The following is a 15,276-nucleotide window of genomic DNA, read 5'->3' as shown; positions in this document are numbered from 1 at the left end:
CTGGCAGTTCTACGTGATTTATTCCAAAGATAAATCGCAGGTCCATTGACCAGCACTGGCCTGTGGTTCTCTGTCCTTGGCCCATTTCTGGCATCCAGCTCCCAACATCTCCCAGCTTGCAACCTGCCCTTGGCTGCATCCTTGTTTTGGAGTCATTCATTCAGGGGTCATGCAGGTCTGGCTGTTACACAGTGCACATCTGCTTGAAACAAGTTCTCATATTCCAGATTTGGCTTCTTTATCCGATCTGAGATGACAGCCTTTTCTTTGGCAGTTGTTGCCTGAAGTGTTGCTAGCTGCAAAGTACTCCTGGGGAGGCTTGGTGCCCCCCAGTGGTGAAGATGCTCTGCAAATTGGGTATCAGGATTTCTTTGGAGCCATAAAGCTGGACTCAAACTCAAGGGCATGATAAAAGTGCACAGAATGTCTCAAGTTATGCACATTTTGCTGAGCTCAATCCTCTTAAATCGGATGTTTGATTTTGTGTATGCAAACCCTTAATCTGATCAGAAAGGGTAGCAGCTGGCTCTGCCAAGTCCCTGGCGCCTCCTTCTCACTGTATTACTCCTGAACTACGCAGCCATTTCCCTTTTTGCAGACTTCAGGAATCCTTAACAAGCCTGTTATAAAGCCCTGTCACTGTGACCGTGCTGTAATAATTCCACAGAATTCCTGTGAAATCCTTTCTCTTCTGTGCCATTTCAGGTGAGGCCAGGCATTAACAGTGACCCTTCTCACCTCTTTCCCACGCAGGTCATAAGAAACGCACCAGTGAAAACCTTTGCCAGTGCAACTTTTAGTTCACTCCTGGATGTGTTCCTGTCCACCACAGTCTTCCTTGTTCTCTCTGTTGCCTGCTTCCTGAAACCCTGGATGGCTGCCTCCCCTCCTCCACCTGCGGCGGTGGTTGTGGTAGTCATTGCCATTCTGCTGGAGGTGCTGTCCCTTTTCGTCTCCATTAGGTAAACAAAGTGAAGTCTGGCTCTTTCATCAGTCACTATGGGGATGCTCAAGGGATATCAAGAAAGGCAAGATTTGTCTCCAATTGTAATCAGCACAGCAGTGGTCGATCCAGTCCAAGTATATTTAGCAAGACTTAATAAGGGACTAAAGACAGACTTGCCTAAGCCTCTGCAACTTTTCAAAACCTCCTTGCTTGATCCCTGTCGAGCAGACTTCTCCTTTCCTCATCTTATTGGTGGGAAGATGGGACTCTCCAGGCATGTTTCAGATTTGCTGGGTATTTCTGGGCCATGCATAATCTGTTAGGACCCCTTCAGGTGTAATTCCGGTTTAAGGACTTGGCTCATTCTCATCACATGTATGGAAATGAGAAAGCAGGTCCTTACTGATGGAAGGGGGCATCCAGGATGGGTAATCCACTTGCTCAAGAGTTAGGAGTCAGGATAATTAACTAACACTGTAGGTGCCCCTTCTTGGTTTCCTGTCCTGCTGTCTGTTGAGGCAAGCACTCCCCTGACCTTCAGGGCCTGCTTGGCTACCCGGTTCTCCTTTTAGCCTCCCTTTGCTGCTTGCTGTCATAGTTGCCTCCGTGGAATGGGGCTGGACTGCACAGCCTCCCTTCCAACTTGGACAGTGTGTGTGGCTGGCACCCTCATCTTTGGTCCCCTCTTCTGATGGCAGTTGCTTTCTCTCTCATCTTATTGGAGTGGGGGAGGGGCTGCCTTCTTTTAAAAAAAGGGGGCAGAGAAGGTGCTTATGGATCCAGAGTGGGGCAGTGCCAAAAAAGGCCCACCACCACATTGGCTGTTCACACCCAGTGCCGGAGGAGGAAAAACAGCTTTGGTACACCTGCTTTTGGCTATTCAAGGGAGTTGGTTAGCCATACAAATGAAGCAGCCGCCAAAGCCTTTCCAGCAAATGTAACACGCAGATTAGAAGGGGGTGCAATTGAGCTGCTGCCTGTTCCTTTCCCTCCCTCCAAGTTGCCCATGGGGCTTCTGTCACCTTAAGCCCACGGAGCCTCATTGCAAATACTTTTCCCAACAGACCACCCTTCCGCAAAGGGTCAGAGATGCCACTCTTCTCTCCCCCATCATCCAGTCTTCAAGATGTAGAGCAGGCACAGTGTTCTACAGCAGCAATTCCAAAACTGTGGGTCTGCAACCCACCAGTGGGCCGTGGCCCAATTTTTTGTGGTTTGTTAAACTCAGGGCAGATTAGGTGATGTGCATCAAAAGTTAAACAAGCTGCTGCTATGGGGAGAAGAGCACTGCTGCGCAGTCACTATTATAGCCACATTCCTTGGCATTTATAAATCAGGCAACAGCCCTTAGAGCCTCTAAAAAGTTTGGGAACCACTGCTCTACGGCCCTTCTGAGCATCTTTGCATGGGAGAGTTAAATGTGTGGGATTGCCTCCATAGCAACTGTTCCCCTCTGCTCTAGAGTGCTTGAGGGATAATAGAGCTCTCATCAACGCTCCAAAAAAGCCAAAACAATCACCTTGGGGTCTTCTTCACTTGAGAGCATTGATAAACACCCACCAGGGAGTTGCCTGTCTTCAGAGGACAAACAAAAAACTGCAAGACATTCTTCTCTCCACCCTTACACCTCAACTGCAGACCTGTTCACCCTATCACAGTCCTGCAGAGAAATGAGAGAGGCCACATGCCATTGGTTTGCACCTTCACCAGACACCACAAACCAGATACGTTGGTCTCAGCTGAGACCTCTTTCTGCAGACTCCCATCTTTAGAGCAGTCATGACATATCCCACCTATAATTTTTGTTGAGCTGCTGACTCGGATGCCACTCTGGGTGTCTTCCTTAACCACCATCAGCACTTACAGTGACGGCTGTCTTTTGTTGGAAAGAGGACATGCAGGCTGGTCCAGGGACGTGTCTCTGCCTGTGAGGTGGGGTGACTTGCTAGCTGTGCTCCAACCATGAGACCAGTGCTCTTGGTCATTGCTACCTCACCATCAGTTGATAAGGTTCCTTTGGTTTCTTGCTCTGTTCTTTCAGTTTCAGGTTTATACAGTTCTGCCTCAAGCTGTGGTGCATCCAGAAAACTGGGAGTGGTCTCCTCCTGGGGGATTCTTACCTGTTTTGCTCATTTAACACCTGCCCTTGAGGGGGTTATCTCCTTTAGACAGGAGGAGATACCCTCCCAGATCCTCTCCTTCCACCAAGCAGAGGAAACCTCTCTGGGCACTGTAAAAGGGCTGTCCAGTGTGGAGACAAGGAACGAGCCACAAAGCAGGGGTGGGTTTGGAAGCCTTGAAATGTTGGAGTTTTGTTCTGTTCTGGTTACAACTGGCTGCTCTGGGAAAATGTGTCTATGTTGGTGGTGTTGTGTTTGCTTCCAGAATGGTGTTTTTTCTGGAGGACGTGATGGCCTGTACCAAGTGCCTGTTGGAGGTGATTGCTGGCTGGCTATTGCGACACTTAATTGGAGCCATTTTGATCTCCCTTCCTGCTCTTGCAGTCTTCTCGCACTTTACCTCCGAGTTTGAAACCAACATCTATGTAAGTTTTGCTGTGCTGGATGTTGTGACCTAACAAGCAGAACCAGAGGCCCATCCAATCCAGCATCCCGTTTCCCACATTGGCCTGTAGGTTGCCTGTGGGAAGTCCATGAGTGGGGGGGAGACAGAGAGAGAGGCAGGCATCTTTTGTAGAACGTTAGCGTTGGAAGGGATGTTAGCATCCAGGCAACTGCAGCATCCCTTACAGGTGGCCTTCTAGCTACCGGGGGGGGAGGGGTCAAAATCTACGGGGGGGGGAGATTTCGGCTAGACCTGAGGAGAACCTCCGATGCAGAAGGGCCTGCAGCTGCCCCAGTGCCAGGCAGCTCTTGCAGTTAAGAAATGCTTCCTCAGGTCTAGCTGAAAGTTTCCAGTTCATTGGTTCTAGCCCTGTCCTCAGGGGTCACAGGCCTCCTCTTCTTCCCCAGATCCTTCCTCAGTCTTCCCCCAGCCTGAACACACTGCGTTCGTTTCTCCTAGGACTTGGTGCCCAGCTCCCTCAGCATCCTAACTGCCCTCTTCTGATCCCGCTCCAGCTGATCAGTGGTGTTCTTAAGATGTGGTGCCCAAAAGTGGACACAGGGTTCCAGGCGAGGTCTGGCTTGTGCAGTGTAGAGCAGAACCAGAACTGCACCTGCTCTGGACTCTGGGCCTCTGGGCGTTCAGCCCAGCAGTGCACTTGCTTTTTGAGGACTTGCATTCTGGTGTTGACTCGCATTCAGCTGGTGGTTTACAAAAACACTAGGGTTTCTTCTGTGCACTGCTGCCAAGCCAGGTTTCCCCCATCCTGCACTTGTGCCTCTGACTGTTTTGTTCCTATGTGCGGGACTCCATATTTGTCTCTGTAGCACTTCATTTTGTTTTCAAGGCCTGTCGCTGGAGTTCATTTGCTTTTATCAAGAAAAGCATTCCAGATCATTATGAATCATGAATCCCATCCACTCTTTCAAGGTGTTGGCTGCCCCCAACCGATTGGTGTCATCTGCACACGTGATCAGCATCCCCTCCACCTCCTTATTCAAGTCATTTTGAAAAATGTTGAACAGCATGGTGTCCAAGATGGAGCCCTGTGGCACACCACTCCATGCCTCACTCCAAGTTGACGTGGAACCATTCAGCAATGCACTCAGAACAGTAGTTCAAACGGTGGCTTTGAACCCACCCAATAGTAGGACCATCCAGCCCGCATGCTGTCATTTTATCCATGGGAGACTTTGCTGAATGCTTTGCTGAAATCCAGGTGCGCTCTGTCCGCCTTGTTCCCATGCTGTGCCAGACTAGTGACTCCACCAAAGGAGATGAGATTAGTCTGGAATGACCTGTCCTTGGCAAAGACATGCTGACTGCTAGACACTACCCCATTGTTTTCTCAGACATTTTGTTTAATAATCTGTTTCTGGGTGTTGCTTAGACTGATTGGTGTGTGATTTCTCTGATTGTCTTGTTAGCGATCTGTCATCTTCTCCAGTCCTCTCCTGCCATTGCTCCCTCAAAGACAGGCTGCCACTGAGTCCGGAAGCCATGCATTGTGGTCATGACTAGTGGTTATTGAGGGACCTCTCTTCCACGGATGTTCCCAAACTCATAGTTTGCTCTCCCCACAGAGGATCAATATGAAGAACCGTCTTTGAATGGGGCTTTCTCGTCCTAGCCTCAGTTATCCTAAACTTTTTTAGCACCTCGGAATGGATTTGTCATCCGACTGCTGGATGTTTCCCAGTAGCAGCAAGCAGGAGGTGGTGGGGAGACGGAGCAGAGACATAAAGCACTCTGCATCCAAACCTGGCTTCCTCCCATCTTGGGCAACAGCAATGCTTTCTTTCCGAATAAGCAGTGGAGCAGTGTTCAGTGCATTGATGATGCTGTGGCCACACAGACATTGAAAGAGAGCTGAAGCCTGTTGCCAATGCTGTGAGCCTGTTTGTGAATCTGAGGGTCCCAGTCTGGCTGCAGTGTTGACATCCTGCTACAGCACAAATATGTCTGTTGCTCCCTTTCTCCTTGCACTAGGATTAGTGCAAAAAGCATTTAAAAAATTGGGGGTGGTTCAGGCATGGATTTCCTGTGGCAGCCACTGGGGGAATATTAAGCCTTTCTTACTGAAACACTCCACACCCACTCTGCCTTAAAGTGACAAAAGATAGCCCGACACACTTCCAAGATCTTATTTTTGCACTCTGCTCCAGCGTCTGCAAAAACAGGTCTCTGAGAAGCTGTAGTTTGATGGTGCCCTAATAAACTTGTCTAGTTAGTGGGGGGCAGAATTCTGTGTTGGCTGCCTCTTTGTCTACTTGGATCACAATGCAGAGCTGGGTGCAGCCATTACTAGCTTCCAAGGGACTTGGCAAAAGCCCCCAACTACTGTCTCTGCCCTTCTGTTTGCCAGCTTGTAAGTGTCTGTTTGTATAGGTGGGGAACTCCTGGAAATATGGGTTCTCTCTTGGGCAGACCAATATATTTTCCTCCTGGATATTTTGAAAAATTGAAATAAATGCAGTGGTACTACTGTACTAAATTTCTTTTTGAGGAATTGAGATACATCACATAACTTGGCACTTCCCTTGTTTCATATACAGTATTTATGACATGTAAAAACTTGGGGGTATGGAATTCTATGGCAGGAGATGGAGGAGAGGTAGTAGTGATGCTTTTGGGAGGCCCTCTTGCTTATTGAGTCTTGACTATTGTGTTGACCTTGGGATGAACTGAAAGCTAGTAATATGCAAATGTTTCTGAGGTAGTTTTCTCCATATTAATGGTTGATAATGGTGTTTCAGACAACTGACTGCTGTCTTTCTGTGTGGCAGTATACGATGTTCATGTGTTCTGCAATCCTGATCACCATTGTCCAGTACTGTAACTTCTGCCAACTCAGCTCTTGGATGAGATCATCTCTGGCGACTCTTGTAGGAGGGGTCCTGCTTATCTTGCTCTATGTGCCACTCTGCCCTGACAGGTGAGCCTCACAGAATGTTGCTTGACTTGAGTGTGGTACAACCAGTGACTGCTTGTTGCTCCAAGTTTGGGAAAGTGCCCTCCTTTGGCTGGAGGAGTTGTCCTGGACAGCATCCTTAACCAGATCGGGCAAAATAGTACTGTTTCTGACCCATCTCTATTCTACCTGGAAGCAGATTCTCCAGCTGTTGTGGTTCAGTTGAGGACCCACCACCTGAATCAGCAGGTGTTGTCCTTGAAATCTTGTCCTGGAATGTCTTCAGACCCTGGGGAAGAGGGCCAGCAAATTGGGTTTGGAGGGTGGCAACCATGGGGAATTCACCTTTTCCAGTTTGAAATGACTTCTGAAGTCCTAAGATGCTACTCTGATTTTGTTTGGTGCTTTTGTTAATGGATTCTCTGTTCTGGTTTCTGTTTCAGCTTCTTACAGAAATCTTACCTTGATTCCGCTCAGAACACTAAGTAAGCATGAACGTATATTGGCCTTCCTGAAATCTCTAGTTATTACTGGGCCAGGTAGCCTGCTACTTACAGACTTACATCAGCTGGCAGTGTTCTCAGATCTCCTTTGCAACCACAAGACTTAAGCATTTGCTTTTTTTCCTCCTCACCACCATTAGTTGAAAGGTGACATTCACCAAGACTATGGAGAAAAGTGAGGTTTCTGCCTGAGAGGCCCTGTGGCATGATGCTTGCAGCCAAGTGAGATTTCTAACTGCAGACAGACCTTCCCTGGATCTGAGGTTTTGGTGTCCTCATGAATCATCAGAGTGCTGTGTGAAGTTAGAGAGCATACAGAGGGAAATCATGCCCAGTTCTTACAAGGAGTATTCTAATCCCTGCAGGGCAGGCAGTTTGTGCATGTTACAGATGCTCTTGACCGTCTTTTTCCCTGGGGACCATCGTTTCCTGTGTTGTGTAGGAAAGGTGTTGTACAAACGGACTCCGAGGCAGCAAAGAGCATGAGGCTCATGGCTGTCAAGACCGAAAGGATTTCCTGATATGGTGATTGGGGGTCCATTAGTCCTTTTTTCTCATGTTTAGTTCGTCAAGTAATGGCAGCAGTTACTGCTATGGAAAATGTCCTATACGGGTATCTTTGTGTTTCTGTTTCAGCTTCACCAGAGTTCCCAACTTTGGTTCTCTTCAGAATTTCAGGTAAACACAAATACCATTTCCTGATGTGTCTTGTTACTTCCAATTTGTCAGGGGCCTTAATGGAGTGCCACAGCATGCCTTTTAAAAAACATTTTGAGGATTATTCAAGCCGTAGCATTTTTTGGACAAAGAGCCCTATATGTCCAAAGGGGACTTGTGTGGATGCATGCACACTTGCATAATTTGGGTGGTGAGTCCACTATGAAGCTGCAGTTGCCCTCTTTGTGGTCAGGCACTCAACCGTCCTTGCAGAATCCGTTTCAGAAACCACAGGTTCTTCCTGTTGTGAGCCAAACCTGGTTGTGTAGAGTGGGGATTGGCTGGCCTGGGTTGTAATGTAAAGGCACTTATGGCTGTCCTGACCCCAGCTGTGTTCAGAATTGGAGTGGACACAGCTGGCTTTTTAGAAAAGCACTAAATAAGTCTGCTTTTGACCCTTTTGACATCCGAAGCGGAGTGAAGCAGGGCTGTGTTCTTGCACCAACCTTGTTTGGGATTTTCTTCGCTGTCCTGCTGAAGCAGGCCTTTGGAACTGCAACAGAAGGCATCTATCTCCGGACCAGATCAGACGGAAAGCTCTTCAACCTCTCCAGACTGAGAGCAAAATCCAAAATCCAGCTGAAATGTCTGCGTGACTTCCTCTTTGCCAACGATGCAGCTGTCACTACCCACTCTGCCAAAGATCTGCAGCAGCTCATGGATCGTTTTAGCAAGGCCTGCCAAGATTTTGGACTGACAATCAGCCTGAAGAAAACACAGGTCATGGTTCAGGATGTGAACTCACCTTCCTGCATTACAATCTCTGAGCATGAACTGGAGGTTGTCCATGACTTTGTGTACCTTGGCTCAACGATCTCCGACACTCTCTCTCTCGATACCGAGCTAAACAAGCGCATCGGTAAAGCAGCTACCACGTTTTCCAGACTCACAAAGAGAGTCTGGTCCAACAAGAAGCTGACGGAACATACCAAGATCCAGGTCTACAGAGCTTGCGTCCTGAGTACACTTCTGTACTGCAGCGAGTCATGGACTCTTCGCTCACAACAGGAGAGGAAACTGAGCGCTTTCCACATGCGCTGCCTCCGACGCATCCTCGGCATCACCTGGCAGGACAAAGTTCCAAACAACACAGTCCTGGAACGTGCTGGAATCCCTAGCATGTATTCACTGCTGAAACAGAGACGCCTGCGTTGGCTTGGTCATGTCGTGAGAATGGATGATGGCCGGATCCCAAAGGATCTCCTCTATGGAGAACTCGTGCAAGGAAAGCGCCCTGCAGGTAGACCACAGCTGCGATACAAGGACATCTGCAAGAGGGATCTGAAGGATGGGCTGCCATGTTTCCAGACACTGTCAAAGGAGCCGGCCAGGTCAGAGGAGCGGCGCCAGTTTGGCAAGGCTGGGGAGAAAAATGACTGTGAGGAAGAGAGGTCTGAGGATGCCAATGAGCTGACCAAGCTGAACAACTCTAGGAGCGTATGATGGCCTGGAGAGAAGCCTGGTAAGAGCTGCCTACAGGAAGACGGACGCTCCTGCTGAGGGAGGGGCAGGAAACGGCCTGGCCATGTTGCAGCCAATTCTCCTGGCAACAGAGTCTCTGAGTGGATCACAGCCATGTGGGGCTTTTGCTCCCTCCCCCCCCCCCCACACTCCCAGCTCCCCTTGGCAGCAGTCTTTCAGCTGAGAGGAGACATCAAGTGCCTTCTGGTAGACTCTGCTGGACTCCCTGTCTTAGGTACAGAGGCACAAAGTCAAGCCACAGGGTGGGAATCTGAACACATACAAAGGACAAGCCAGCCGTGGTTATATCATTTGTGTTTCTCACCAACACTACTTTTATGTTTCTGTTTTGGCTATTGCAGCTGGGGGGGGGGGGGAATATATTATTATATATATAATGTTAAGCTTTTTGTATGTAAACAGACAAATGCACGTGTCCCCTGCCTTCTGCAACTGACATGAAGAGCAAGCAAGAGGAGACTGCCTGAGGCAGGGGGATGGGGAAGATGGCAGATGTGCAGGCTGGGGGAGGGAGGATCAAGCAGTTCAGCGATGGTGCCAAGCAACAGACAGGCTCCCAACCTGAGTACCATGATTGTTCTCAAGTGCCATGGTGTGTTCTAGGGTGTGTGACTCGGCGTTTGCCGGGTAAGCCCCATTGCTGCGTAGGATCCGGCGCCAGCTGGACTAGACTGTTCCTGCAGTGAAAGCATAGCCTGTCCTCGCCTCGGGTCTTCTACTCTTGGCTTCCAACAGGAGTGAGCTTTTGGATGGAACTGGCTTCTCTGCATTGGGTCTGACCTAAGAGAGAACTTAATAAATGAGTTGGGACTATTTCTCCCTTTTCTTTTCCCCTCCATAATCCTCTGTGTGTGTGTGTGTGTGTGTGTGTGTGTGTGCGTGCGTGCGCGCGTGCAAGCGTGTGTGCGTGTTGATTGTGTTTGCTGAATTCCAAAAGCCCGTCCAAGTGTGTGTCTCAGCAAAGTCTTTCCCTCAGTAGAGCCAGCGAAAACCCCCAAGCCCAGAAGCCTGCCCCTTGCAGTGTTTGGTTGCATATTTTGTTTTTACTGTGTGTGTTTTTTTCTCAGTGGCAGGACTCAGAATGCCCAGCAGAGTCCAAGACAAGAAAAAGGCTTCAGGGCCATGAACAGGCAGGCAGGCAGGCAGGCAGCTAGGGGGGCACAGTCGGAACATGAACAGGAAGCAGGACAATCCTGCTTCTGGTTGACCTTTGCTTAATCTCCCGAGTGTGCAGGTTGCCTGCCTGCTTGTCATGTTGCTCTTGCAGTGGCTGGAAAGGCAAAAAACAGGCCCATTAAAGAAAGTGGAAGGTAATGGGTGTGGGAGGGGCAGATCATAGTACTTCCAGGGTCCTCTTTTGTCCCTGGTTTCGGTGTCCTTGGGGGTGGGGCTGGAACATACCCCTGCAGATATGGGGATGGGGACATCTGTACTTGGACTGGAGTAAGGGAGGGAGAGCGCCCCTGCTCTTCATCCTGCACCATCTCCTGTACAGTTTTCATCGCTCCACTGAGAAGACTGCTTTACTCTTGTATCTTCCAACCTTTGGGGCCAGCTGGGTAACCAGAACCCCTCACAGGCTTGTAGCTTCTGTTCGGAGGTTGCCCTGCTCATCATCCTGAGTTGGAACGTGAACCCCTTTTTGGCTTAGGTGTGAGGTGGTAAAAGGGCCTTGGCTGGAGGCCTCCCCCGCCTCAGCTTCATCACCACCAAACTGAGCAGCAGATGTTACTTTGCAGCAGGATTCCTAGTGCACTACTTATGTGCTTGGGTGATGGTGGGAGGCTGCTCACATTACCCATGTAGACTTTGGTTCCAGTCTGGTCTGCTGCCCTTCCTGTTTCCTGTTGAAGGACGCCATAGCACGCTTCTCCAACAGTCACAGCCTTTCTTCTGTCCCCAGCATTGTGACATGGTGTACTTGCTCTTGGTTGGGATGGCACTCAGATGTCTGGCTTCTGCTCTGGCTGCTGTTGCTTCCTCAGGACCCAGACACAGGGTGCTCTTCAAGCCTGGCCTGGCACCGCTGCCAACTGCTGGCTTTCCAGCCAAAAGGCCAGTGGGGGAGGGAGACACTGTCAGGTGGTGCACAGCACCATCTTTGCACCTTCAGTTGGCTGACTCTTGGGCAGTGGGCTTCCCCGGGACAGGACTGGGACACTGCTTGCATGTGATGCGAGGCTCACCACGTCCAGAGCCTGCCCACGTTGCTTTCCCCTGAGACTGCAAAACAGGCGGCACCTGAAAAGCCTGTGCACGCACAAGTGAAATGGATCGAATGAAGTGAAATGGAGCTTGTGTTGCGTAGTTGTTCCAGACAGCTTTGGGGGGGGGGGGCTGCAACTTCAATGCCCTCCAGCATTTTGGATGAGGAAAAAGCTGCTGGGGACACCTGGTTGGAAACAAGGCTGTTTCTTGTGCCTCAAGTGCTACCTGAAGGCTACCTGAAGGTTGAGCAGGACCAGCTGGTGCTGTTATGGAGGGCTTGCTGCAGAGGGGGCGTCAGGAACCTGTTCAGGGCTCTGAATGGAAGGAGTGGTGGAGTCACAGCAAAGCGGACTGATGCAGGACAGGACCAAGAGTGGGAAGATGCTGGGGCCAGAGCGGCTAGCATGGGCTATGCGTGTGTCCATGGCTTCCTTCCCAGCTCCAGGTTCCCTTCAGCGGGTGCCTTCAGGCAGGCCTCCCTCACCAGCTGCTGCGTCTCATGAACTCTGCACTGTCAGGCGGGATACAGTGAGTGACAGGAGGCTGCCTCTGGCCTGTCCAGCGTTCCTTCCTTCTGTGGTGCTGAAAGGCAGAACCAGCAGGGCAGGTTCACTTGCTCAGAGCCTGAGAACCGGAAGGCCTTGTGGGGCTCCACCTGACCTGGGCTTCAGCCAGCACCAGCTTGGCAGTGCAGAGGCCCCTGTGCTGCTGACTTTGGCCCTGGCCCCCAGACCCCCCCCCGCTGCTGCTGCAGGTGGCCCCCCAGCTGGCTGTGGGAGGTGGTGCCTGAGACACCCGTTCCCCACCCCCTCCCAGGCTGACAGTCCACCCACCCCCACCTACAAGCACCACTGACTGCTCTTCAGGGCTCCAGGTAGACCCTGCCAGAGGGAGGGGACCCGGAAGGGAGAGCCTTCTGCGCCCCTCCCCCGCCGCCCAGACGGCCCCAGCCAGGTACAGGAGGCGCCTGCCAGAGGCTGCGCTTGAGCGCCTGCAGTACGGCGCTGCGGGGCAGGCAGAGGCGTGCCCTGGACGTGGCCCACGGGCAGCACCCCCCCCCGCGGCGTCCCACCTCTGCTGCCCGGACTCTCCCCTCCCCCAGGCGGCAGGCGGGGCAGGGCAGGAGCCGCTCCAATAAAAGGGCAGCTCGTTTTCCGACGGCACCGCAGTCCCGGGACAGCCAAGAAGCCGCTGACCGTCGAGTGGGAGCCATTGAAGTAGAGAGGGACCTGGAGAGGTGAGTCTCCCCGCCTGCCCATCCCGGGGCCCCTCTAGCGGGGGGGGGACCCGACCCGACCCCCAACTCCTCCTGCTCCCCAGGCTCTTCTTGGTCTTCTCCCCATTATTCGCTTACTGGAAGTCCGAGATCGAGCGCGTGGACCAGAGGATGAGGGCCGCGCTGACTCAGGGCTTGAACGACCTGGACGACATCACCGCGGGGCTCCGCGACTTGCAGGCGGACGACTTCGGGGTGAGTCGCCCTCCTGCGGGGGGTGGGGGCGGGGAGACCCAGGCCCGGAGCCGCGCCCCCTCGAGTCCTGCTCCGGCCCTGACGCCCCCCCCCCTCTTTCCCCGCAGAAAGAGCGTCCCGGGCGTGCTGGGGAGCCCGGCCGCCCCCAGGGGGGCCCCGTCCAGCCGGAGGTGCTCCGCTCCCAGGACCGGTTCCAGGGCCTCCTGCTGCCTGGCCGGGACCGCTGCATCCCCGTGCTGCCTGGAAATTGGCTCTGTGGGGCGAGGGGGGCTGGAATGGGGGGCCTTCCTCCAGCCAGGATCCTAGTGGTGTGGGGGCGACTATGTTTGCAAGGGGGGCAGTGATGTCAGGGATCTATGAAGGGATAAGTCTGGAGAAACACCAAATACCTGAAACTCCCCCTAATTTCATGGAAAGAGAATAAGGTGGGGTTTCTTTTGGAAGGATGCATTCATTGGCTGTAAAGCAATGTGACAATAATTTGCAGAGAATAAATGCTTCTCTGCATGTCCTGGAAAATGTATTGCCTACACAGAAATAACGTGCAACATGTCCTTTCATTTACACACCCGTGCAATTTACAGGCTTGCAACCCTGTAAAAGTAAAACATATCACTGTGATGCAGGTAGCATTTATTTGTATTGAAAGTGCCAATTTAACAACTATATAGTGCCTATCTAGCACCTATCGATCACCTGTATAGAACCTAACACGTAAATAATGCCTTTCTAGTGCTTATGCCACACCTATATAGCACCTAACACCTATTTAACACCTATTTGCACCTATATTGCACCTATATAATGCCTATCTAGCAGTTAACTAGCACGTATATAGTGCCTATCTAACACCTATATAATGCCTATCTGGTGCCTATTTAACACCTATTTAGCAACCATATAGTACCTAACTAGCACCTATGTAGCGCCTTTCTAGCACCTATGTAGTGCCCATCTAACACCTATTTAAAGTCTATACAGCGCCTATTTAACACCTATTTAGCGCCTCTCTAGCACCTATCTGTCAGCTAAATAGCACCTATGAAATGCCTAGCGCCTATCTAGCACCTATATAACATGAGTCGATGACACATTGCTGATGCATTGATACATATTAAAATAAAATTTATTTACTTTACATCAAAGCAAGAGGAAAGATATGCTAGTCAAATACAGTAACGTCATTGGAACACTAGTTTTTTTTTACAATATTCACTACTTTTAAAAAGCAAAGTAAGGAAGATTTGAATGTATTGAATCTACCTGGATGAGCTGAATCCTCCCAGCTTTCTGAGTTGAATCTCCTTAGAACCAGGCGTGGATCCGTGTCTGTATTTGGGAGGGGGCCATGAGCACTACCTTCAGAGCCCAGGTCAACCAGGCAGGTAGACCTGGACTCCCACTTGAGCTTCTGTGGACATTTGCTGGGCAGGCAGACCTGGATCTGGGCTCCCACCTGGACTTGGAGGCCAGGTCTACCTGCGTGGGTAGACCTGGGCTCCTGATTGAGCTTATGGCCTACATAAGAACATGAGAAGAGCCCTGCTGAATCAGGCCAAACGCCCATCTAGTCCAGCTTCCTGTATCTCACAGTGGCCCACCAAAGACTTCAGGGAGCACAAAAGACAGCAAGACACAACCTGCATCCTGGTGTCCTCTCCTGCATCTGGCACTGAGGTAGCCTACTTCTATAATCAGGAGCTTCCACAGACCTATCATGACTTGCAACCTGTGATGGACTTTCCTCCAGAAATTTGTCCAATCCCCTCTTAATGGCATCTAAGTTGCCATCGCCACTTCCTGTGGCAAGGAGTTCCACAGACTAATTACACACTGGGTAAAGGAATATTTTCTTTTGTCTGTCCTAACTCTCCCAACACTCAATTTCAGTGGCTGTCCCCTGGTTCTGGTGTTATGTGAGAGGGAAAAGAACATCTCTCTAGCAATCCCTTGCATAATTTTATGTCTCATTTATGTCCCCCCTCAGGCCTTTGTGGCTATTTACTGGATGGGTAGACCTGGGCTCCCATTCCAGTCAATCTCCTTGACAGCCGCCCAGTGGGTGTTCCCCTGACACCTGATTTTGCTCTCCATCCTGGCGGGCGCCCTTCCCTGCTGGCAGGACAGTTGGGGGGGTATGCACCCATGGCCTCCCCTGGATCCGCCCCTGCATAGAACCTTTCCCACACTCAAGTTCTTGGTTCTCTTTAGCTCAAATGCTTTCCATGTTTTCTCCCACCAGATAAAGGGTCTCCCCAGCCCCCAAGCAGCAGCCATTAATTTTAAATGTACATCTGAAAGGCAAGGACCTGCCCCCATGATTTCTCCAAACAGAAACATTTCTCCCTGCCCCCTCCCCACAGCAGTACCATTACAGTAATTAGCATGTTCCACAGTAGAAGAAACAGCACCCTCCCTTCTCCCAGCCAGTAGGAGGAGAAATCTCTCCCAACCTTCTTGTAGCTGCTCTTGA

General features: G+C 50.9%; 1 protein-coding gene across 1 annotated transcript; it reads left to right on the top strand.

Moving 5' to 3' along the window:
- Positions 1 to 757: 757 nt before the first annotated feature.
- Positions 758 to 6,612, top strand: LOC136663560 (adenylate cyclase type 9-like). The gene is made up of 3 exons (XM_066640327.1): positions 758 to 962; positions 3,332 to 3,491; positions 6,298 to 6,612. Exons 1-3 carry the CDS (start codon positions 874 to 876, stop codon positions 6,448 to 6,450), a joined length of 402 nt encoding a protein of 133 aa, XP_066496424.1. The 5' UTR covers positions 758 to 873; the 3' UTR covers positions 6,451 to 6,612.
- The last annotated feature ends 8,664 nt before the right edge of the window (positions 6,613 to 15,276 follow it).

Source organism: Tiliqua scincoides, chromosome 13 (genome assembly GCF_035046505.1).
Source record: "Tiliqua scincoides isolate rTilSci1 chromosome 13, rTilSci1.hap2, whole genome shotgun sequence".
Taxonomy (NCBI): Eukaryota; Metazoa; Chordata; class Lepidosauria; order Squamata; family Scincidae; genus Tiliqua; species Tiliqua scincoides.
Note: the sequence above shows the minus strand (reverse complement) of the source record. Positions and strands in the feature narration are given on the sequence as shown.